We start from the raw sequence: 23,882 nt of genomic DNA on the forward strand, positions 1-23,882 counted from the left end.
CAAAAAAATCTTTCAAATGGCAGTTTTTTTAATGTTACAGTGGTCATTGTTCATAAATATTTAGCAAATTATTTCTTCGAAGTAAACTAGCGTCATCTACATTGAAGTAATAAGTTTTAAAATGGAGCTTTGAGATGCCATCTGGTTTAAATTTTCGTTGTTTGGTTTTTTTTTCTTTTTTATTTTATTTACATTTAATTATGTTGACTAATTTACACGCGAGATTTATTTCTTAAATTGAATCACAACTAATCACGAATCTTTTATTTACGTATATAGGAAGAAATACGGACAAAGTTTTGAATATAAACGAATCAAAAGTGAAGAAGACAGAATACAGAACGTAGAAACGGGATGGAAAATTGGCAGTATATTAGAAGATATATATACGGAAGAGGTGTTGTTCATGATTGTTTTGCTTTTGAATTTATCTTCTTAAGTTTTACAAACGGAAAATGGTTCCTACTATTACTACTATTACTAACTCTCTCTTTCTCAGTCAATAGAATGATTATATTATTTTCCTTACGGCGTAAACAAAAGATACTTGCAAACAAGTTTATACAGTTTAACATCTACAAGGGTACGCGTTTTAATTCTATTTTATAAATGTTACAAGTTGTTTCTTAGCTACTAACGAATCCAAATTTCTCTCTTTTTTTTTAGCGAATCTGCTCGACCAATAATGTTATTTCCTTTTTTTTTCTTAATTCACGCTTTGAATAATATTATTAAACGTATCGTGTAGATTAATTTCATTTAATTGTATTGTCAATTAAAAAATTTGGTATGAAAATTATAAAAAGTAGAAAAAATTGCTTTTGTAAACGTTTGAGATATTTATGCAGCGTGCACCGCATATAAATATTTCAAATGAATATCCATAGAGTATTATTTAGTTTGAACGCTTGCGTATCTCCTTGGGAGTGAGAAATCGAGTTGTAGATCCGTCACGTGCAATTTTAGTGGTAGACCATTCGCGGTTGGTGTTGCACGTCCGATCGACGGACGTGACGTTTCAAACGTCACATTGAGTTAACGTCTTGTCGTTACTAAATAGGCCAAATAGGTTGCAGCATTCCAGGAGAGTAAGAGAAAGAGAGAGAGAGAGAGAGAGAGAGAAAAAGAGAGAGAGAATTAGAGAAACGTTGCGTGTACTAATACATATCTTTTATTATGCAGGATGTTTCGCATAATTTCATTGCTTATCTTCGTTGTTTTTCTTTTTATTACAAAAAAAAAACCAATATCGTAGGATACAATTTTTTTATATAGAAAATAGGAACAATATTTATATAACACTTTTTTACTTACTGTACAATTATAATTTATGAATTAAATTTATTTTTCATAGAAATAATATAACAGTACTCTCACATTATATACAAACACATAGAGTTTTAAGTAGAACGTCGTTAAATAACTCGCTTACTTTCTTCCTTTTCATGATCCACTGGAGAACCGTGTGTGTGTGTGTGTGTGTGTGTGTGTGTGTGTGTGTGTGTGTGTGTGTGTGTGTGTGTGTGTGTGTGTGTGTGTGTGTGCAACTGTTGCATTGTTTCGTAGATTGACGTCTCATACAGTTTCCTTCATCGTTAAGATTAATCCGTCGTCGTCGTCGTCGTCGTCGTCGTAGTCGTTCTTCTCTCTTGAACCAACTCGTTGGAAGATAATGAACACCACAGAGAGAAAATAAAAGAATACCTTTCTCGTTCTTCTTGTTTCGTACGGAAGTATGCGTCAAAATCACCAACGAAGAAGATAATAATCGGTGGAAGAGACAAAACATACTCCGAAGGAATTAATTACTCCGATTTTTTTTCCACTTTCTCGTATTCAATAGGGGAAAGTAAATTGAAAATTTTTCTTAAACGATGAATGGTTTTCTTTCGATTTTTTCTTTATTTTTTAATTGTTTTATTTTTCTTTTTTAATTTTTTATGTTTGTATAAATGTCTGCCCCCCCCCTCTCCTCCTAAAAATTATCAGTATTTTTAATTTTGTGTGCTGTTGTTAAAAATAATTAAAAAAATGTTCACATGTAGTCGTTCGTCTTTGTTTTACAAAATGCTCAAATAAAATACAAATATTTATTTAATTTATTTATTTATTTATTTATTTATTATAATCATTTAAGAAAGTGTGAATAAATTTGGATCATTCGAAAGTTTATTCGCAATAAATTCGTGTCTTCTTCTCATCCAAAGAAATAAAACTTGCTTCTTGACTTATTAATAAGCTTATAAAGTAAATAAAGTTGTTGAGAGACAGAGAAAGAGAAAGAAATCTTTATGGAGTCCTTACTTGACGATAATTAAATCTTTTATTAGTATTGATGTATATATATATACGTATGCGTGTTTATGTTTAATTGTATTGAGACATCATATACGGCAGAAGTTTAAAAGCTTAAACAGCCACTTGTTGAATTTTCTTCACAGATTTCTATTCATTTATTTTGAATCTTTCTCTCTCTCTCTCTCTTTTTATTTGTTGTTAAATTTGAAACTATCTATGAATTTAATTAAAACGATACATAGTATTTTTTTGTAGATTATTTATTAAATTGTATGTTGTCATTATCGTAACTAGATCATGAAATTTTCATGATATTTTCTCTTTCTCTTGCTTTCCTTTCTCTTCTATTTTTTTGTTTGTCTCTATTGGGGACAGGAAAACGTAACTCTATGTATTATTTTCAATATCACAATCCAAGTTTCCTTTATGTGTTTTGTGTGTGTATGAATGACGAGAGAACACAACGATGACAAAGCTAGGTCGAAATGAAATTTCCAGCCTGTCAGAATTTATGAGTAATTGCGAAACTCAGCTGGCAGTCGAGAGTACCACACACATATATATATATAGTACTTTTAAGATTTGCAATTAATATATTTGCTGTATGTTAAAAGAGCATACTGTCATTATGATTATTTAAGAGAAAAGAAAGAAACATGTAGTAGACACTTGGAAATTGATGTGTGTGTATGTGTGTGTAAGAGAATGTAAACGTTTTGAGATCGTTAAAAGATCGTTTATTATTTAACTGATATTTGCTTATATTTATTACCATTGTTTCACCACGTTTCACCTGTTATTATACAACAGATGTGTGTTCCAAATGAATGAACAATTATTCAATTTGAATTACATTATTCTATCTGTTATTCAATAATCAAGAAATTTCAATTAACGTTTTTTGTAAAGAAATCTCTATGTACTATTAGTATTATTTTTCTTTTCAATTTTAGAAATATTTAACGATGTTTATATTAAGGTCGAGTCATAAATAATTTCCGTTTTTTATGAGACAAAGAATGGCGTTTCTACGACTGATAAGTGCAAGACACCTTTCATGGAGTTTTTTTTTTTGCACTATTTGCATCTGATGGACGTATCTATTGGATTTTGCTCCAATATTACCTTTAAAAGGTTCGTCAAAGTCGGAAATACGTCCTGCACTCGGTTCATCTTTTAAGATCGTATCTCCAGAACGGAATTTTATTAGGTGGTTTGAAAAGTCGTTTCGTTGTTCTTTTGTAAAAGTGAAGATAATTTTTGCTTCGAGGTTAAACCTTTCAAATGGTCATAAATAGTTGAATTTGATAAATTTAACGTCTCATCGATCTCATGTGTTACTATTTGTCGATTTGCATCAACTAATGCCATTATTGCATCAGCAAAAAGCGAAACGACTTTCCGAACCACCTAATACAAACCAATTTCTGACTGCCTTATCAATTATCAGTCCTGCACTGTATACGCTGCATATTTTTTCAGTTGCCACCTTAGTGCTATTGCCTTGTTTCAATTCCTAAAGCATTACATGTCGAATATGAACTTTTTACTATCGATTTCAGTGTTTAAGAAAAACGGTTAACCCCTTGAGTACTGAATTATTTGAAAATTTTTATGTATACATAACGAATTTAATTTGTTATTGTAATTATATATGGATTAATATGTAAAAGTAATACATTTTATTTGAAATATATTTATATTGATGATATAAATATATTTTTGCAACAACATTTTAATTACTAAATATTAATAAATATTATAAATAAAACAAAATACCCAAGTAAGCAGATGACGTGTCTCACTCGTCAAATGTACCCAAAGGGTTAAATGTAACATTGACTGCATAAAAAAGTTAACAGAAGACTAACTGAATCCTCATCTATATAGTGATATCAAAAATCCGTTTGTTTCAGTGACTTATAATAGGTAAATACGAAAAATAGATTCTACATAGCCGCATCGGAAGTTATTTATGACTCGACCTAATATATCTGTATCTTTGTAACTTTCTTTACCGTTAATATGTGTGACAACTGTGTTGCAGTGTGAAAAATTTATGAATGATTTAACTCTATAAACATTATTTCTCGATATTTTTTTAAGATAAATGAATAACTCAAACTTCCGGCTTAACTAGAAAAAGTAAACGAATCAAATTCGCGATAAAAATAATCGATGAATAATAATAAAATGAAATAAAATGTATTAACAAATGTTTGTATTTATTTCAGGATCATCTCCAAGCCGTTTAGCGACGAACAGAACAGTCGAAACAACGGAAGAAAGAATCGCCCCGGTTCCAGAATCACCAAAAACCAAGGTATCGATGCAACAACATTTGCAAATAATGTTAATTATTAAATCAAAGCGTTAGAATTCTTTAAAAACAATAAAAAAAAACAATAACAAAGAAACGGGGGATGTAATAAAAGAAAAATTAGAAAAAAAAACTTTCGCTTTTCGTAACTTTTCTTTTGCCGGCTCTATTTTTCTTCATCTATTATATAATTTTTTTTTCTTCTTCTTCTTCTTCTTCTTCTCCTTCTTCTTAATTAATATACATTATTTGATATTCCGTAGTTGATTGTTATTATCATTATTATTTATATTATTATTATTATATTATTGTTATTGTTGTTGTTGTTATTGTTGCGCAGCAGCAGGCTTATGGAGCAGCTCTCATTTTTTTAAAGCTTTAAATCAAAGCGTTCGTCAATGAAGCTATTTTTTATTTTCTATTTCTATCTATTTCTCCTTTTTATTATTATTTCATCGAGCTTTTTAATCATTGAGCATGGGGTGCTTAAATGTTGCGAATAAATTTTTAATTATATTATTTATATAATTATTATTTTATATTTTTTCGTATTTATTGATATAATAAAACAATGAAACAAAATTTTTAATCTTCAAATGTATTCGCAATATTTTATAGTACGCAATTCTGCGTTATTACACGTCCATTTGCGAAAATTCGTTGTCATCGTCATAGCTAAGATCATCAGCTGTTAAAAAAAAGAAACAAAATATATCCTAAAAATTGAAAATACAATTACAAGGAGGAATCATTGCTAATGCTGCTGCTTTTTTCTTTTTTTTTTTAAATATCGTAGCTTTTTTTCTCAATAATTGTTATTATTTAAATAAAAATGTCATCTTTCTTTGTTAACCTCTACGAGGAATAAAAAATGGCGGAGGATATATTGTCATGTGACACGAGATAAATTTTCAATGGCGTTCATCGTTCTTTTCTGTTAATCAAATTTTCTTCTTCTTCTTCTTCTTCTTCTTCTTCTTCTTCTTCTTCTTCTTCTTCTTCTTCTTCTTCTTCTTCTTCTTCTTCTTCTTCTTCTTCTTCTTCTTCTTCTTCTTCTTCTTCTTCTTCTTCTTCTTCTTCTTCTTCTTCTTCTTCTTCTTCTTCTTCTTCTTCTTCTTCTTCTTCTTCTTCTTCTTCTTCTTCTTCTTCTTCTTCTTCTTCTTCTTCTTCTTCTTCTTCTTCTTCTTCTTCTTCTTCTTCTTCTTCTTCTTCTTCTTCTTCTTCTTCTTCTTCTTCTTCTTCTTCTTCTTCTTCTTCTTCTTCTTCTTCTTCTTCTTCTTCTTCTTCTTCTTCTTCTTCTTCTTCTTCTTCTTCTTCTTCTTCTTCTTCTTCTTCTTCTTCTTCTTCTTCTTCTTCTTCTTCTTCTTCTTCTTCTTCTTCTTCTTCTTCTTCTTCTTCTTCTTCTTCTTCTTCTTCTTCTTCTTCTTCTTCTTCTTCTTCTTCTTCTTCTTCTTCTTCTTCTTCTTCTTCTTCTTCTTCTTCTTCTTCTTCTTCTTCTTCTTCTTCTTCTTCTTCTTCTTCTTCTTCTTCTTCTTCTTCTTCTTCTTCTTCTTCTTCTTCTTCTTCTTCTTCTTCTTCTTCTTCTTCTTCTTCTTCTTCTTCTTCTTCTTCTTCTTCTTCTTCTTCTTCTTCTTCTTCTTCTTCTTCTTCTTCTTCTTCTTCTTCTTCTTCTTCTTCTTCTTCTTCTTCTTCTTCTTCTTCTTCTTCTTCTTCTTCTTCTTCTTCTTCTTCTTCTTCTTCTTCTTCTTCTTCTTCTTCTTCTTCTTCTTCTTCTTCTTCTTCTTCTTCTTCTTCTTCTTCTTCTTCTTCTTCTTCTTCTTCTTCTTCTTCTTCTTCTTCTTCTTCTTCTTCTTCTTCTTCTTCTTCTTCTTCTTCTTCTTCTTCTTCTTCTTCTTCTTCTTCTTCTTCTTCTTCTTCTTCTTCTTCTTCTTCTTCTTCTTCTTCTTCTTCTTCTTCTTCTTCTTCTTCTTCTTCTTCTTCTTCTTCTTCTTCTTCTTCTTCTTCTTCTTCTTCTTCTTCTTCTTCTTCTTCTTCTTCTTCTTCTTCTTCTTCTTCTTCTTCTTCTTCTTCTTCTTCTTCTTCTTCTTCTTCTTCTTCTTCTTCTTCTTCTTCTTCTTCTTCTTCTTCTTCTTCTTCTTCTTCTTCTTCTTCTTCTTCTTCTTCTTCTTCTTCTTCTTCTTCTTCTTCTTCTTCTTCTTCTTCTTCTTCTTCTTCTTCTTCTTCTTCTTCTTCTTCTTCTTCTTCTTCTTCTTCTTCTTCTTCTTCTTCTTCTTCTTCTTCTTCTTCTTCTTCTTCTTCTTCTTCTTCTTCTTCTTCTTCTTCTTCTTCTTCTTCTTCTTCTTCTTCTTCTTCTTCTTCTTCTTCTTCTTCTTCTTCTTCTTCTTCTTCTTCTTCTTCTTCTTCTTCTTCTTCTTCTTCTTCTTCTTCTTCTTCTTCTTCTTCTTCTTCTTCTTCTTCTTCTTCTTCTCCTCCTCCTCCTCCTCCTCCTCCTCCTCCTCCTCCTCCTCCTCCTCCTCCTCCTCCTCCTCCTCCTCCTCCTCCTCCTCCTCTTTTTATTTTATTTTCGTTTGTTTTTCTTTAAAATTTTTTCCTTCCATCTTCGTTCCTCGATAAATCGATAAATCGATTGATTTTGCAAAAAGGTGCGCCAATATCGTATCTCTGTTCTTACACCTTTTTCTTCTTCTTGTTTTTATTGTACATCGGTGTTTCGCAATCCAACTACGTTCAGGCATTCGAAGAGGATCCTCTTAAGAATCTTCACGATAAATACAACACATATATAGGTCATTGACTGGCACACCTCGATGATTATCATGATAATGATAATGATAATGTTGATGATGATGATGATGATGATGATGATGATACATCCGTCTCTTTTTCTCTTTTTCTACTTCTGTTTTCTTTTTCTTATCTTTCTTCAGTTACCCGCAAAAGTTCCTACGAATATTGTCAAGTAAAATCTACACAACATACGTTTTCTCATCGTATGCAGTTTACCTTGACATCGACTAGCCAACAGATTCCTCCTCATGTTGTAACCGTTGCAACAACAAAATACCACTCAACCAAGATGCACTTTTGCATAATTTTCATTTGTATTACGACCTAAAAGGGTTAACTTTCAATATTTCTATCGCAACAATTTGTTTCTAAAAAATTGATTGGAGAATGTTGGAATTTTAGGTCCCCAGACAATTGTCCTTTTTTGCCCTTTCTATCCTCGTAAGATAAAACACTGTTTTGCAGAACCTCTCGGAAATACGTCGTTGTATATTTTAGATTTCTCTTCTCCTATCTTTCTTTGATCGTTAATGAGCAATCAAAGAGACGGAATTACTTTGCGATAAAAGACTATTAAAAATAGCAAAACATCGTCGTCGTTGTCGGATCCATCGTAAAACGATAATAATATGAATAACTACTTTCGAAAATGTGCCAACGGGTTTTTATTTTTTTCTACTTGAAACGAAAACACCGTAACTTCTTTAACTTCATTTTGTCGATTCATTCTGACCGCGTGTCTCGTAGTATTTCTTTTTAACATGACAAAAAGAAACAATATGTTTCCTTCCAACGAACAACACCGTTAACCTTTATGCATGAATTGCACAAAAATAATTATCCTATGTTTCAAATAGCTATTATTTGTTATTTATATACTCGGCTAATTATGAAAGTAGACAAAGTCAAAATTCATTTCAATTATCATTTCTATTAAATAAAAAAAAACAGATGTGTGCAAATCACACACAATAGAAGTAAAAAACCTTCAAAGTAAACCAAGCTTTGAGACGTAAATATATCGAAACAATTGAATTGTAATACAGCGCCATCTATTGAAAGAATCTTACAAAACCTAGATAACTTCTACATAAAAATCTTTAAATTAGTAATAAAAAATAATTAAAAAAAAATCGCGATAAAAATTGTGCTATGTGCTAAGTTGAAAAAAATCACGTGAAATAAAATAAATTTCGTTAAGATAAGTTGAGTAGTTTCGAAATTATTAGTGGACAAACATATTGTAACAATGAATTTTTATATATAAAATTTGATTAATTAATTAATTAATTAATATATAGAATTAAATATACAGAATTATATAGAAATTATATATAAAATTAAATATATGGAATTATATTATATGTTGAATTTTATTAATTAATTAATTATTTTTGCTTCATCGGTTTCACGTTCTTCCTTTTCTTGATTTTCAGATCACCTAATTCTAAAGAAGTTTTCACTTCAAAAAAACTCGTAGAGAAATATTTGAGATAATTAGAAATGAATAAAAGTTACAAAATTGATGTTAACAATCTAAAAGATTATCATTTGTTAATATTACTTTAAATAGAAACAATCATATAGAAATTTACCCTGTGGACTGTACAACGTTTCGTGTTACGTTATCTTATCAGAATATGGAAAATGGGACATACATCGTTGTCTCGAAGGATTTATATAATTTTTACCGTTGGCCATTGTCAAAATGACTCATCGTTTCCTCGCAAAACGTGACTCCTTCCTACATGTCCACATTTTCTGTCCTGGTTATAGTAATCGTTGTCATCGTTTACTTCTGCATCGTTGTCGTCGTCGTGTCGTTGATATTCGTTAACGTTATTTTTCTTGTTGTGTTGTGTTGTTATTGTTGTTGTTGTTGTTGTTATTGTTTTATATAGGAAACAAATTCCAAGTTTAGCATATTGAAAAAAGAAAAAGAAAAAAAAGAAAAGATTTAAGAACGAATCGCGAGTGGACCAAATCATTCGATTTTCTTTTCTATTGGAAACACGTGTTAACTCCTCTCTCACCGTTTATTTTTGTTCCCCAGGAGGAAAGCTTGGACTTAATGGGGCAATATAAACCTGAAATATTCTGCTAGAAGGTAATTCGCTTTGTCGTTTATTGTTTTGTTGCTTGTATCTTTATTCTTTTTTTTTTTATTTTATTTGTTTGTTGTTTGTTTGTTTGCTTGTTTTTCTTTTACATATTTTCTTTTATTTTATTTTTTTTTTTTGTGTATTTTTTTGTGCAATGTTTGATTTTTTTCTTGGGGTTATTATTCTTGCATGTGCTTTTATTTATTCTTATTTTATTTTACTCCCCTTTTTTTTTTATCTTTATTTTGTTTTTCATTGTGTGCTCTGAGATTTGCATGACTTATAATAATAACATTGCTGAAATTATAATCCCTACTCTATTTTCCTGTAATCTTTCCCATTAACATTGTTACATCTTTCGCTTATTTTACTTCTTTATTTTCATTTATTTGTTTTATTTATCCATTAGCATCCCTTTTAAGATTAACCCCCCGTTGACTGCGTTGTATTTAAATTCTACCATATTTTTTCAAAGAAAATTCTATAAAACATGGTAAAAGAAAAAAGAAATAATGTCAATTTAAAATACAATAATAAATTATGATTTAGAGTTATTAAAATACAAAAAAAAGTTTAGAAGAGAAATTTAGAACAAAGAAAAATAATAGATAAACGATCGAGAGGATAGGTTTTGGTTGAATTCTATCGGGCACGGATGGTACGTTATTCTATTTATACGTCGTTGGCTCGTGCGTGCGAAGGAAACGAAAAGAAAAGAAAAGAAAATAAAAGAAAAACAAAGAAAATAAAAGAAAAGAAAAGAAACAAAAGCTCTAAGGAAAGTCAAGAGGAGGAACGCACGCGTCGATGAGAAGCGAATAGAAATCGGGCTTACGGTCACTACACTCTCTTCTCTTCTTCTAGTCTCTTCTTCTTCTCCACTTGACTCGAGTAGTAATACCCACTACCAAAGACAACCAACCAACCAACAATACTTATACAACGCGTCACGTATTTCTTTTATCGTTTTCCCGCCTTTCAGAACAATTTTTCAAACGAGAATAACTGAAAGAAAAAGAACGAAAAAAAAAAATACCAACAAAATTCGTTCCTCGTACGTGCGTTAAAAGAAAATGGCTTTTTTTTTCTTTTTTCGTTCAGTGCTCGAATTAAAGAAAACGTAATTTACAGTAAGTAGACGCATTGAAAAACTTCGATAATAACAATAACAATAATAATAATAATAATAATAATAATAATAAGTAAAAAAAAATGAGACGAGTAGATAACTTGAAATGAACATAAATTAACACGGCTAAGGGACAGTGTATCGTAGTGGTTTTGTGTGGTATTAACGATAGTCCCCTAACAAGAGTCGGCAGATAAACTCGTTAACTCGTACTCGTTGAATTTGCATATGAGTTGGCGAGAAAAAGGAGTAGCGACCTAACACTCCTTGACTCCTATATCCTCTTATCGTTTCTTCAACGTGAAAGAAGGTGTAACGAAATGATGGTAATGGAAATAAGTGAGCTTTTTCTCTTTCTGGCACTTTTCTTCCTTCACAAGATTTATTAACAAAATCAACAAAATAGTTTAGTATATATACATAGGATGAAATTAGCATTCTAAAGTAACTGTAAATTATTTATTTTATTTATTTATACTTTTATATATTAATTGTCTTCTGATTTTTGCTTTTTTAGTTAGCATTAGTTATTTAATGAGGAAAGTTGTATAAAATACACTCCCTGTATCTACCCTCTTCTCTCTTCCCTCTCAGTCTGTAAGATTTATTCACAAGATGGTGGAAGGCATGATGCCAGTATATGAATAGAAACGGAATAGTGTAAAATATTGTACGTTTTAATACATTTTCCTACCTATTTCATCTTTACAAATTATAATACAATAATCAATATTAGTATCCCTCTTTGTATTTTTCTATTTCTTGCTTTATCTCTCTCTCTCTCTCTCTCTTTCTAGAAAAATGTGATTAACTAGCGTAAACCAAAAAGAAGAAGTAAATAATTAAAGGTAAATGAAGAAAAATAAAAGATGATATTAATGGATAAATTTCGGTGATTTCCAGGTGGGGTCGCGTCTGGGAATGCGTCGAGATCCGTGCGCGTCGTGCGGACTTCCGGTGTTCCTTGCGGAGAAGCTGGTGATCGGACACGCTGCTTACCACCGTACCTGCTTCCGTTGTGCCCGTTGTGGGCACCAATTGATGCCTGACAATTATTACGAGACCGAGGAGGGCCAGTATTGCTGCGAGACCTGTCCCGACGAGGAGAGAACCTTTTTGTCGACATCCACGTCTTCGTCGTTGTCTTTATTGGCAAATCGTCGTTTAGACAATTTTAGCGACAAAAGTAACGGAGAACAAGAAGACGAAGAGGAGGAAGAAAAAGAAGAAGAAGAAGAGATAGAAGAAGTTGAAGGTGGAGAGGTGGTTGTTGAACAGGTTGAAGAAGTTGAAGAAAAAGCGAAAATGGCGGACATAGTGGATAACCGAGTTTCCGGTTACGGCCACCGAAGGTCTCTCAATGATGGGGAAAAAACTGAACGGAAAATGGTATTAGAATTAAAGGACGATGAGGAAGTCGTTCTTGCTAGGAAACGATCGGTAGACGCACAGATACCAGATTTGATATCGCAGACCTCGCGAATGAGGCTCGACTTTATGGCGAGTCAATTATTCTCGGAGAAAAATCTTGAAAACAGAGAGAATGTTAATAATGATGATGATGATGATGATGATGATGTTGGTGATGATGTAGATAGAACTGTGAAGAAGATATTTTCTGGAGAAAATAATGAAGAATTAAGGGAGGAAGATAATGATGATGATGATGATGATGATGATGATGATGATGATGATGATGATGATGATGATGATGATGATGAGAATGAGGAAAAGGATAAAAAGAAGAAGAAGGAAGACATTCGTATGGAGGAATCGATGAATCTCGATGACCGACCTCGACCAAGATCGTCAAGTATCGAAGATACTACCAAGAATTCCAAAGAGGAAGCCAATCTGCTTCCAAAATCGGAGTCAATTATTATTACTTATTCGAATTACTCAGCGACGACACCTTCGCAAGATGAAACGACGCTTTCGCTAAGTGATTCGAATAAAGTTCAAATACCGTCCCCGCCTGTTAGAGCACACAGGAGGAACAATGTGCCAAAGGAGGATATTGTTAAGGATATTGTTAAGAGTCCCATAAATGAGAGTATCGAGTATAGGGATGATAGTGGAATTCAAGATTCTATAGTTGATGAGTCTGTTGACAGCGTTACTTTCTTAACTACTCATGGAAATGATCCTTGCACCAGTAAACGATATCCGGAAGAATTGAATCCTTTTAAAAGCGACGAAGAAAATGAGGATGAATATCACAGTGTTTCGAATGCCGCTCAAAATATTAGCAAGATCTCGACGAATCCATTTGACGATGATATTGCTAATGAACAAGTGGATGAAGATAAAATCGAAAAAGAGGAGGTGCTTCCTTTGCCAGCATCGAAACCAATTGTTTTACCAGCCAAACGGCGTTTGACTGCACCACAAATCAGTCTCAACCCGTTCTCCAGTGACGAGGAAGATGAACATGATAGTGATACGGAGAACAAACGAGGGCTCGTGGTACCTGGTACAGTACCTATACCTAAACCACGTACCATCACGTATGTTATTCCTTTTTTACTTATTTTAAATTACAACACTTTAATTTATACAATAAACGTTGTATTTGTAAAATGATAGAAGTACAGCCGAGTTAGGATTGACTCTACGTAAATCGGAGTTAAATCGTAAAGGCGTTTATGCATCAAACAGTTCCATAACTAGTTCGGAATCAACCTCTACGCCAGGTGGAACGTATAGAAAGAAAAAACCAGCACCGTTGCCACCGACGGCCAAAGAACTGTTCCCTTCCCTGGCTATCGCGTATGTTTTATTTCCTATTTGATCATCCTATTTGGTTTATTTTTCATTCGTACGTTCTCTATATATCATGTTCTTTTTTCAATTATCAGAGCGTGTCTCCTCGTACTACACCACGAACACGAAAGACGAAGCCAGCTCCTCCTCCACCTATAGTTACGAGCACTCCTAATGAATCAGTCAATGCTCCTTTGCTTCTTGAAGAATCAGCGATAATTCAGGCCGATGATATTGCCAATACTCGTGTTAATATGTGGGAAGATCAGAAAAATAACAAGGACGAAGCTAATAGAAATAGACAGAGCTTGACTAGTATTTCTTGCTTAGAAAGTCCTCCATTTAAATCTTATCCGGATAAGAGTGTTCAAGGAAAATGGAAGAGGAAGAAGGGTCCGGCGCCACCGCGTCCAACGCCACATCGAAGAAAAGTATGCACGCATCCTTCTAATTTCTCAACTAAAATTTAACTTTTTCATTTTTTATTGTAGATTAAAGTTATGTCAATGAAAGATGTCAAATTAGAATTGGATGAAATAGAATTACAGCAACAAGGATTGGAAAGACAGGGTGTACGTTTGGAACAATTAATTAGAGATAAATGTGAAACTGGACCTCGAGCCGATGGTAAATTTGAAAATGAAATGTAAACAAATTTTAGTTTGTCAAATCCATTGACAATTTCATGACGAAGAAAATAATTCTTTTAGAATCTTCTCTCAGTATGGATGTTGAAGAATTAATTTTGGAATTATTTGCTTTGGTAAATGAAAAGAACGAATTGTTTAGGAGGCAGGCCGAATTAATGTTACTTCGTAGACAACAAAGATTGGAAGAGGAGCATGCTGATGTTGAATATCAAATACGTTGTCTTATGTGCCAACCGGAAGCTACAAAAACTGATTTTGATAAACAAAGAGAAGAAGCTTTAATACAAAGGTTTATACGAATGATTTTGACATTAAATATAATTTGAAATAAATTTCTAAATAAATTTATTCATCATCAGGTTGGTAGAAATCGTAGAAAGGCGAAACGAAATAGTAGAATGTTTAGAAATGGATCGTAAAAGAGCAGTTGAGGAAGATAAAAGTATTAACAAACATATGGGATTATTTGCTGGTAAGTATGATGATAAACATTTTCAAAAAATAAATCAAATATTAGTGTAAAAATAAATGTTTTGTAGAAAAGATGAAAAATGATAATTGTACGTTCATGTTTCTATACAGCTAGAAACAAAAGCGACGCTACCAATAGTAACAATGATTATTCTCCTAATTCGAGTAAAACGAAAAAAAGTAAGATAAAGGAGAAAAATTAAAGAGAAGAAGTTTAAAAAATTATCTAAAAAGGATGCCGATAAGGACGTGGATGAGACTGAAGTGAAACTCAAACGCCATAACAAACGGAAATGGTTTTGAGTTTATTTACAAATATTAACTGTTAAATATTACTAGCTATATTAAAAAATAACAAATAAGTCAGTTATCGTTTAATACTTTTATAAATATTTTTAACGCAAGATCTGTTATTTATATAAATAGGAAAGATTACCATTAAAAAAAAAGAAAAAAGAAAAACACTAGGAGTAAATCTAACTAATCGTTTAATAAAAAAATGAATATATATATTTCTTACTTGATCGCTATGATAAGAAAGTCGAACGTGATATTTGAACGTTAAAATATTTTCTCGTACCACCACCACACACTTTCATTCGATTGAATTGCTATTTTTTTTTATATACTTTCAGTATCTTTACAGGTGCATGATTCGATTCGATTGAAATTGTTTGTTCTGGTATGTCACATTCCAGGTAGGTAAGATCATGCTCTCCTGTAAAGAAAATTATTATTATTAATAATAAAACGAAACTTTTAATTTGTAAAATTGATAACAATTTATTACTAAAACGTACTTAATTGATCGAGAAACATTTTGACAGTGTCTTCGTTACGAATAGTCGCGGCAATGATGGCATAATTATTAGACGTTAATAAACAATTTAATCCAATTATTAAGGAATAAAACGAAGTGCTTTCGTAAAGAATATCCGCGCCTAAGATAACGTCGTAAACTGTATTATCTTCCTCGATATAATTTTCTATATCTTTCCATTTCAAATTGATTACTTTAACGTCCGAATGATTATATTTGATTTGTAATTGTGTCCTATCATTTAACGTACAAATTTCATTAGATATTTTTTCTTGCAATACGGATAATAAATTCAATTTCACATTTTCACAAAGAATATCTAAAACACTTTGATGACAATCTGAAAAAACGTATTGCTTGGGTGAACAGGCATTGATAATACTCAAACCAGTTAATCCAACACCGCATCCAAGCTCTAAGATATTTTTCCCATTAAATTGATTCCTATTTTTGTAAGACCATTCTGCCAAATGTAAAGCACCCTATATATATTTGTAATATACTTTTTATTATATATGCATATAAACATTTAATATATAATTGTAAATAATTTCTATTAAATGCACCTGCCAAACGCATAAACCAGTTGTCCCATTGGATACGATATTTATACTTTCTTTTATTGTTATAAATTCTAAATCACCATGTTCTTGTGAAAAGTGACGATAATGCAAATCCTCTCCAGGAAACAAAATGAAATGACAATACAAAGAATAAACGTCATCGTAAATTTCCTCACCAATTGATTCTAACTGTAAAAACAATTAAAAAAAAAAATAGGATAATAGTTATTTTCAAACATAAAAAAGTATAAATTTATACCTCGTTCATTAATAACTTTACAAATGCTCTCTGATAGGAATATTTAACAGGATATTGCTGAATCAAAATATTATTTACTGTACTGTCCAGAATTTTCTTTTGAACGTCAATACTAATTATTTTTTCTTTTTCTTTCAATTTCTGTAACTGTATAAAGTGGCATAAGAATTATCTGACATTTGGACTTGAAATGAAAAATAATCATCTCTCTCTTTCTACCTACCACTTGTTCGAGATTATTTATTGGAGCACAACAACAAAATAATTTCTTTAAATCAAGAATACAGTCATCCATAATTATTATAGTTTAAATTAATTGAACGTGAATATGGGTTAGAATATACAACATATATTTAAAAGTATTTTATTGATTAAACCTTTTTTTCGCTTTAGTATTCGTACACTATTTTAATTCATATTTTTTGTATTATTATTACAATGTTTCTAATTAAAATTATAAATTGTAATGCTAATTTAAAACACCAATTATTCTTTTCGTTTTAAAAACTTCAAATTATAAAATTAAATGTATCAAAGTATCATATAACCACGAAATACTGAAAATAGAGAAATTATGGAAATCTTTTCTTTTTTTGCGACGGAAGTCATACTTCAGCCATTTTTTATTTTTGTTTTTTTTATCAATCATTTCGTTTGGAAACACAATAATTCAATATGTATAAATTACTCTATTACAAAAATGTATTATCTAACCATATAAGTGTAACATTAACATTTAATTATTATTTGAAAGTTTACAATTTATCCGAAGCGCGAATATTTCAAATTTGCCGCGAAGAATATTGACCTATCGGAAAGGTGGTACTTCCGTCGTATACCACCTTAATAAATGTTTCTTTTCACTCCTTTGATTCTACGTTATTACGTAGGAAAAGAGTAGTCTCCCATCTATAATAACACGAAGAAGGGAAAAGAACAAGATTTTGACAGTTGACAGATGTTTCTGTTAAAAGACAAATAGAAATTTGATTTTTAAATCAAGCCTATCAAAATTTATCGAATTATCGGTTAGAAAGGATTTCAAATAAAATTGATTTTTTTTTTCGACATTAATAATTTAGCGATGTAAAACAAATCCGTAAGCCGGTAAGAAGCATTGGCAATGCTTTTACCGCTGTTACGTTTTCAGAATCTTCGTTAATCCAGCTATGTGTTACTGTTAAAATTAACTTGAAGGTATGTTATCATCAAATGTCAACTATTCATTATCAATTGTAATTTATGAACATGCGATATATGAGTTTGTTTTTAATTTGATCATATTTCTTTTTCTCTCTAATCTTTTTTTAATTTCTTAAAAAAAAAAAGTACATTTTGATATCATAATTGTATCAAACTTTTGTACCAATAACATTATCATTTTCTTTTTCGATAAGAAAATGTTAATACATTTCTAAAAGTATAATCATTAATTGATAAGAACTATCGCTTCTCAAATGTTACGTTTGAATTGATAAATTTAAAGTAACAATGTGTTCTTTTTAATAATACGAATAAATATAATTGAACAGGTTCATTACTATTCAACAATGGCATCGGCTACCGAACAGCAGCAGCAGCAACAACAGCAGACCACCCTGGAGTTTTATCAGGCGATGGCTGATTTTAAAAATATGTTTCCACAAATGGACGATGATGTAATCGAAGTAAGAATGTACATTTCAACGTACATTCATTGTAACGAATTGTTCTGTTTTGTTTTATATATATTGTTATAATATAATGTTATTTTTTAGGCTGTGCTGAGATCCAATCAAGGTGCCGTAGATACAACGATTGACCAATTGTTATCTATGAGTACGGACAACGAGAATGAAAAAATAAGAAGCGAATTGGAGCAAAGTGAAGAATTTCCTAACATTACCAAATCTTCCAAGTCGGATTCTAATAAATCATTAAAACATCTTCATAAATGGCAACCTCCATTATTAGGACCATTACCGGATACATTTCTTAGACTTCCTCAGCAGTTATCAAAGGATACCTTAGACGGGGTATATTCCCAAGAAAATTCAATGTTGGAGGATGAAAGAATTGCCATGTTTCTCCAAGACGAAGAATTTATGGCGCAACTACGTTGGAACGAAGATTTTCTGACTACTTTAGAAAATGGTAATATAAAACGTATAAATGATTTATATCATTTATATAATATTATTTGATTTCTTTACAGATTCAAAGTTACAAGGTACAAGTTTGGAGAAATGTAATAATCAAAGTGGGCATGACGATGAAGATTTGTTTAGAGAAAGATTAAGAAATATGGGTAAAGGTACGTTAAATATTATCAAATTAATACTTTAGAATATAATTGAACGTATTGTTTCAGTATCGCGTCGTAAGTTCGCCCAACTTACAAAAGTATTCACACGTAGCAAGAAACGAGGTGGACGGCAATTATTACCACCGACAGCATCGTGCGATGATCTTCTAGATCCGGAAGAATCATCTAGACCGCAATCTTAAAAGTCATATAACTTAAAAACATAATACTTCTTGAGAAAAAAAAGCAAAATTATTTCATTCTAGCTTGCTAGTTGCCACCCAAAAGACAAGCGTATATATAACTAACATTAACAAATAATAAATAATATGAAACTGCAGTTATATTTACAGGTGATCTGTATAGTATAACTTATGCAATAGGTTTATTTTTAATTTACGAGGAAACGATAGATACACGATGATCAATTCTCGTAGGATAATTAAATTTAAATGTGAAATATATCACACTCGCGAAGATCATAGAATAACGCTAATTAAAAAAAAAAATTACATAGTAGTATCGTAAAGTAATGAATTACTTTTAAATTTATCCAGTTGAATATGCATAATACTAACAATAGTTATTAATAAAATAGTACACTATGGTACACACATTGATGATAACAATAATGATAGATGCATTACGTAAACGGGGAGATTTGTAGCGTTACGATAATGAAAATTTTAAAAACAAAATTATTAACTTTAAGACCCTAATTTTTAGTTTTGGTAATCATTGTACCATATTATTTATATTAATGGATATAAATAATATTGCGAAAAGAAAACTTAATATTAGACAAATGATGTGATTATATTTAAAAATTCAATCAATTTTTGAAACTTAGATTATTTTATATGAAATTAGAATCTTATGTTTATACAAGTTTATACAAATTTTATTTATATGAAATTTAGTAGAAAGATTACAATATTGAAAATACTTTCTATAATTGTTTGAACTTGTATTTGTTATATTTTTTATTGTAGTTTTTAATGTCTGTTCAAAATACTGACATTATGAATAATATCATTCGATATACAAGATAGAGCGTCGTCAGATATTAATGATACCATGTATTAAAAATGATCATTTTATATCCATTTAATCGCGCGTTGCATTGAAATAGTGATACATTAATACTATTTTTTGGGAAAGAAAAAGAAAATATGATGAATTGGTTGTGACACGTAGTCATAATTCTTGTTTATGTTATATTATTACAAGAATGATAAAAAGCTAGTTAGGAATCTCCAAATGTAATATAGTCTAGTCATACAATCTAGCCACCATCTACATAATGACTATTACGGAGTGATACCGATAAATGTAGTATGTTTATATAAGCGAATATACATTACAAATTAAAAGATAACTTGGCATGTGTTAGAAAAAAACACAAAAATAAATTGAATATGATGCTGATTTGATGAATATTAATTTAAAACAAAAAGACAAATAAACAAGCTAAGCCTTTGATTGTATGTGATAAAGAAATAAGACAAAGGGAGAAGATAAAGAAAAGAAAAATAATAATGAAAGAAGAATTATATAATGATGTATGGTATGTACACATTACTTGTGCAGATAAATGATAGTGATGCAATGCCGATAATGCTAATTCATTTAAACCTATAATGCTAATCAATACCTTGACTTTATTTATTATGTGAAATATATATAATGTAGATGCTAGATTTTAAAAGGATGATTAGTAAGGGATTATACAAAATTCAAATATAGTTTGAAATAAAGTTTGAAAATTTTATGAAATAGATTGTTATAATACAGTGGCTGCTTACAAGGTTTCATTTAACTAAATATATAAAATATGAAAGAGAGTTAAACTTAACAATCAAAACTTAAGACTAATTGTCATCTTATTTTCTTTTAAAGAAACAGAGTAAAATTGATTTTAGAAATATTTCAAGTATTTCAATCGCAACAAATAAACTTCACTATGAGTCCGGTTGTTTAAAGAACACCCTTGCACCAGAAAGACTGTAATACAATAATTGAAATTCAGCGCTTCTTTCTCCTAAACGTTTCATAGTTAGTGCCCTGGTTTGTTGCAACTTTTCATCGCCACGATCATCTTTACTTTCAGCATTGATATGATTTTCGACAGTTTCAAACCAATGCAACGCATCTAATTCGGTGCTTTGATCAAGAAGTGCATTTATATATGCCACTCCCATTGCAAAACCGTCATCTGTAAATGCTCCACCAGTTTGATTTCTTTTAAACATTTTTTCTTTATTTGATACCGCATTGTCGACGAAACTCAATGTCAAAGGTGGTACAATAGCGTAGAATCTTTGCAAATGATGCCATTTAGGATCTCGAAACGTTGATACGAATACATCAACGAGTAATTTAAAATAATGCATGCCTTCCGTAAAATTGTGAACCAAGTTTCCAATGTCATCCTCCAAACGTTTAGCTGCAGCCTGCGTCGTTTCGTTATAATTTAAATTCTTACACATCGTTTCAAACGACATATTCGAACGAATATCTGGTAAAAATGAAACCGCGTTTGAGCTAGCATGTAATCCACCAGATCTAATCAATCGTACGTATCCAAGAGCATTTCCAATATGAGTTATCAATTGACGAAATTGATCCAAGTAACTTAATCCATCGGGAGTCATTCCCAATTTTCTTATTCCTTTTTGAAATTTTTCTGCTCTCTCGTAGGTATACGGTATGGCTCCATTTTCTCGTTGAGATTTGATAAATCTTATATCTCGCATCAATCTTGATTTGATTTGTTCGTCGAACATAAATTGCGTAAATGTTTGTAACTTAACACTAAGAAATTGATAGACAAAATTGACGGTAGTACTCATAATACCAGTTCCATGAGTTCTAATAGAATTGGCTATATGACGAATACCGATGGTATTTAAATGTTTATTATTACTCGTGTGTTCTATAAATGTTTGCGTATTTAAATTGTATAAATACTTGGATACAAAGACATGAATATTTCTCATAATTTCCAAAGCATCTACACCTTGCTCCAAAGTTTGCGTCGGCAAATGATTTTGTACAGTATCGAGATTTAATTTGTATTTAGCCAAAGCATGCATAGTTCTATAAGTTTTCCAATCATGCAATGCAACTGTCGTAAGATTATAAAACATATCATCTAGATAATGTTCGACAAATCTTTTAGGATATATCATTGTATCAACTAAAGGTAATGGCAATGAATGTACTATTCTTCCACCATCTTTAACACCCTCCAAAATCGGAATACGGAAATCCAATTCCAAATGTGCATATACGTGAAGTCGTAGGCTTGTTTCAATTTCACGGCAGGCTGGTTCTAATACAGATTTAAGTAAATCTTCTCTTAAATCTTTAATTAGTTGTTCATTCGTGTCGGATAATTCTTCTTGGTCTATAACGTTATCAAATGCACCAAAAAAATTAGTTAGATGACTGATATTGATATTTTCTTGAATGACAGAAGAAAGATATGCAGGTATCATTTTGCTATGATGAAACAATACCGAATAATCACAGAGTTCATCAACATTGTCTTGTAGTTCCGCAAAAATATCATAATTATCTAGCAAAAATTTAAGTTTTATTATATCCTCATCTTTGAATGTTTCCGTCAATTGACTGGCACACGCAAGAGCACATCTGACTATTAATCTTCCATCGGCGCTAATAGGGCCACTCATTAGGCGCATACTTAGTCCTATTAACGATAATGCATCAAGTCTTTCTTTGCTATAGCCTCTATCTTTTTGAATCAAGCCTTTCCTGGCTGTTACGAGTATGACTAAAATATAATAACTGAGATATTGTAAAACTTGGTCTTGTGATCGCACCACAACTGGACCCAATATGTAGAACCATGTTTGAAGAGATTTTTGTATTTCTATAAGTTTACAAATATGTTTAACCGTGTTTCGATTCATAGGTTTGGCCAGATTAGCGTGAAGATTAGTTATAAAAAATATGATTTCTTTAATTTGTCCAAATAACGTTATTATATCTGTAAGTAATATACGCTTGTCTCCTATGTCAGAAATTTGAAGACTACCTTTCTTTAAAATGTTCTGCATCTCTAAGCACCACGTCATAGCTTTATTTATTAAAACATTAATGGTAACGGATAATTTCTGCGTTCTGTTTAAAAGAATTTTTGTACCTATTTGTGAACTAACAACACTTCCAACTTCCTTTGGTAAGAATTCGTGTAAAAATTTACTGGGTATCCAAATGATGTTTCTATATAATGTTACAGCATAAAACTTTTTGTTAGCTTCGTTTACTCGCTTAACTAATTTCTTATCACAGGTTCCAAATAATTTAGTTATTACGACAACACCGACATTAGCTCTAATCCAATATTTATTCAATGCAGCATTGTCGTTAGATTTACTCTCGACGTCTGACATCAAGTTTTTCAAATAATTAACAATTTGATCGTTCATAATTGGACCTTTATTTACATCCATTACATATTCGAGTGCTTTAGAAAACACAGTTTTCCCCAACAACTGATCCTTCAAATCTTTGAGCAATTTATCAAGCATATTAAGTTTAGCATCGGATATTTCAAACTGCTGCTTCATATTACACCTTAAGAAAGATATATTCATCTTGTATTTACCACAGTAACCAGATATCGATGGGTGTGCATCGATAATTTCATCAAATATTACAAGAAGTACAAACAAATCTATGTAATGTTCTATCAAAGCAGGCAAATATATCTCATGGGATCCTCCGGCCAAACTGAATAGCTGTTGTGTAGTTAATTGTAAAACTGTCATTATTCTATTTACAAAAGTTGATAAACATTGGAGATCTGATAAAAAGCTAGCAGCGTTTTTTAGTTCGTTGTCCATACTCTTTTCGCTTAGCGCGAAGAGTTTAGCATAGAAAGTATTAGCTTCTTTCTTTAGCAGTCTTATTTCTCTACATGTTCCAGCAACAGCAGCTAGTAGCTTGGACAAATCTTTGCTTTCCATTTCTACCAATGATATAATGCTGATATCTTCGACAGTTTGATAAACAAGTCTAATAGGACCTTCCATAAAATATTCCAATGTCGAATCATTTAACCAAAATCTATCAGCCAGTGTTTCAAAAAATTGTCCATACTTTCGTAATAACATGGAACCGGCAGCTTTGTGTATGGTTTCATCTTTTTTCGAATTCCACGATGACGATTCATACATCATTAGTTAAAAAATTCTTTATTTCTATTACCAATTTAAATATAAACCTATATCATTCGGTTAAATACATTAATTATACTATTTTCTTTTTCTTTTAATTGTACACTTTTTTTTACATATACTTTGACACATAACAACACAGTTTTGACATATTACTACAAACAGAATTGCCAACTAGATTTAAGGTTAAAATAAAACTTACCACGGAGTATTTTGATTGGATGTTGCT

At 31.0% G+C, this 23,882-nt stretch overlaps 4 protein-coding genes across 5 annotated transcripts in view; 2 read left to right on the plus strand and 2 right to left on the minus strand.

Moving 5' to 3' along the window:
• Positions 1-15,039, plus strand: part of MICAL-like (protein) — a 37,808-nt gene extending 22,769 nt beyond the window's left edge. Inside the window, 9 exon segments of the mRNA XM_089174608.1 lie at positions 4,533-4,621; positions 11,540-13,143; positions 13,223-13,395; positions 13,484-13,830; positions 13,891-14,026; positions 14,110-14,338; positions 14,409-14,521; positions 14,632-14,714; positions 14,716-15,039. Of these exon segments, the coding sequence (XP_089030734.1) occupies positions 4,533-4,621; positions 11,540-13,143; positions 13,223-13,395; positions 13,484-13,830; positions 13,891-14,026; positions 14,110-14,338; positions 14,409-14,521; positions 14,632-14,714; positions 14,716-14,823 (2,882 nt within the window). The 3' untranslated portion in view covers positions 14,824-15,039.
• On the minus strand, positions 14,992-16,722 carry LOC107066209 (protein-lysine N-methyltransferase EEF2KMT). Its single transcript, XM_015320631.2, has 5 exons — positions 16,386-16,722; positions 16,163-16,309; positions 15,907-16,092; positions 15,321-15,822; positions 14,992-15,238 (listed from the first exon to the last, which is right to left on the minus strand). Exons 1-5 carry the CDS (start codon positions 16,455-16,457, stop codon positions 15,132-15,134), a joined length of 1,014 nt encoding a protein of 337 aa, XP_015176117.1. The 5' UTR covers positions 16,458-16,722; the 3' UTR covers positions 14,992-15,131.
• Positions 16,723-17,045: 323 nt separating this feature from the next.
• Positions 17,046-19,874, plus strand: LOC107066210 (CUE domain-containing protein 1). Of its 2 annotated transcripts, none has more exons than XM_015320633.2 (5): positions 17,046-17,359; positions 17,695-17,820; positions 17,920-18,295; positions 18,357-18,455; positions 18,513-19,874. In XM_015320633.2, exons 2-5 carry the CDS (start codon positions 17,713-17,715, stop codon positions 18,647-18,649), a joined length of 720 nt encoding a protein of 239 aa, XP_015176119.1. In that variant the 5' UTR covers positions 17,046-17,359; positions 17,695-17,712; the 3' UTR covers positions 18,650-19,874. The 2 variants fall into 2 exon arrangements, with proteins under 2 accessions (XP_015176119.1, XP_015176118.1); XM_015320632.2 differs by having other exon boundaries at positions 17,049-17,359; positions 17,695-17,829.
• Positions 19,875-20,199: 325 nt separating this feature from the next.
• Positions 20,200-23,796, minus strand: SWIP (strumpellin and WASH-interacting protein). The gene has a single exon (XM_015320630.2). It carries the CDS (start codon positions 23,654-23,656, stop codon positions 20,408-20,410), a length of 3,249 nt encoding a protein of 1,082 aa, XP_015176116.1. The 5' UTR covers positions 23,657-23,796; the 3' UTR covers positions 20,200-20,407.
• Between the last annotated feature and the right edge of the window lie 86 nt (positions 23,797-23,882).

The sequence above is a fragment of the Polistes dominula genome, unplaced genomic scaffold (genome assembly GCF_049000335.1).
Source record: "Polistes dominula isolate Pdom_NZ unplaced genomic scaffold, Pdom_raw_medaka contig_16, whole genome shotgun sequence".
Classification (NCBI taxonomy): Eukaryota; Metazoa; Arthropoda; class Insecta; order Hymenoptera; family Vespidae; genus Polistes; species Polistes dominula.

Bases quoted from the DNA above. Each gene is read 5' to 3' on its own strand.
- LOC107066210 (XM_015320632.2), top strand. From the start codon at position 17,713: ATGGCATCGGCTACCGAACAGCAGCAGCAGCAACAACAGCAGACCACC. The intron at 17,830-17,919 runs GTAAGAATGTAC...GTTATTTTTTAG, and splicing joins TGGACGATGATGTAATCGAA to GCTGTGCTGAGATCCAATCA. The intron at 18,456-18,512 runs GTACGTTAAATA...GTATTGTTTCAG, and splicing joins ATTAAGAAATATGGGTAAAG to TATCGCGTCGTAAGTTCGCC.
- SWIP (XM_015320630.2), bottom strand. From the start codon at position 23,656: ATGATGTATGAATCGTCATCGTGGAATTCGAAAAAAGATGAAACCATA.
- LOC107066209 (XM_015320631.2), bottom strand. From the start codon at position 16,457: ATGGATGACTGTATTCTTGATTTAAAGAAATTATTTTGTTGTTGTGCT. The intron at 16,310-16,385 runs GTAGGTAGAAAG...CACTTTATACAG, and splicing joins TAAATAATCTCGAACAAGTG to TTACAGAAATTGAAAGAAAA. The intron at 15,823-15,906 runs GTGCATTTAATA...AAATATATATAG, and splicing joins CTGGTTTATGCGTTTGGCAG to GGTGCTTTACATTTGGCAGA.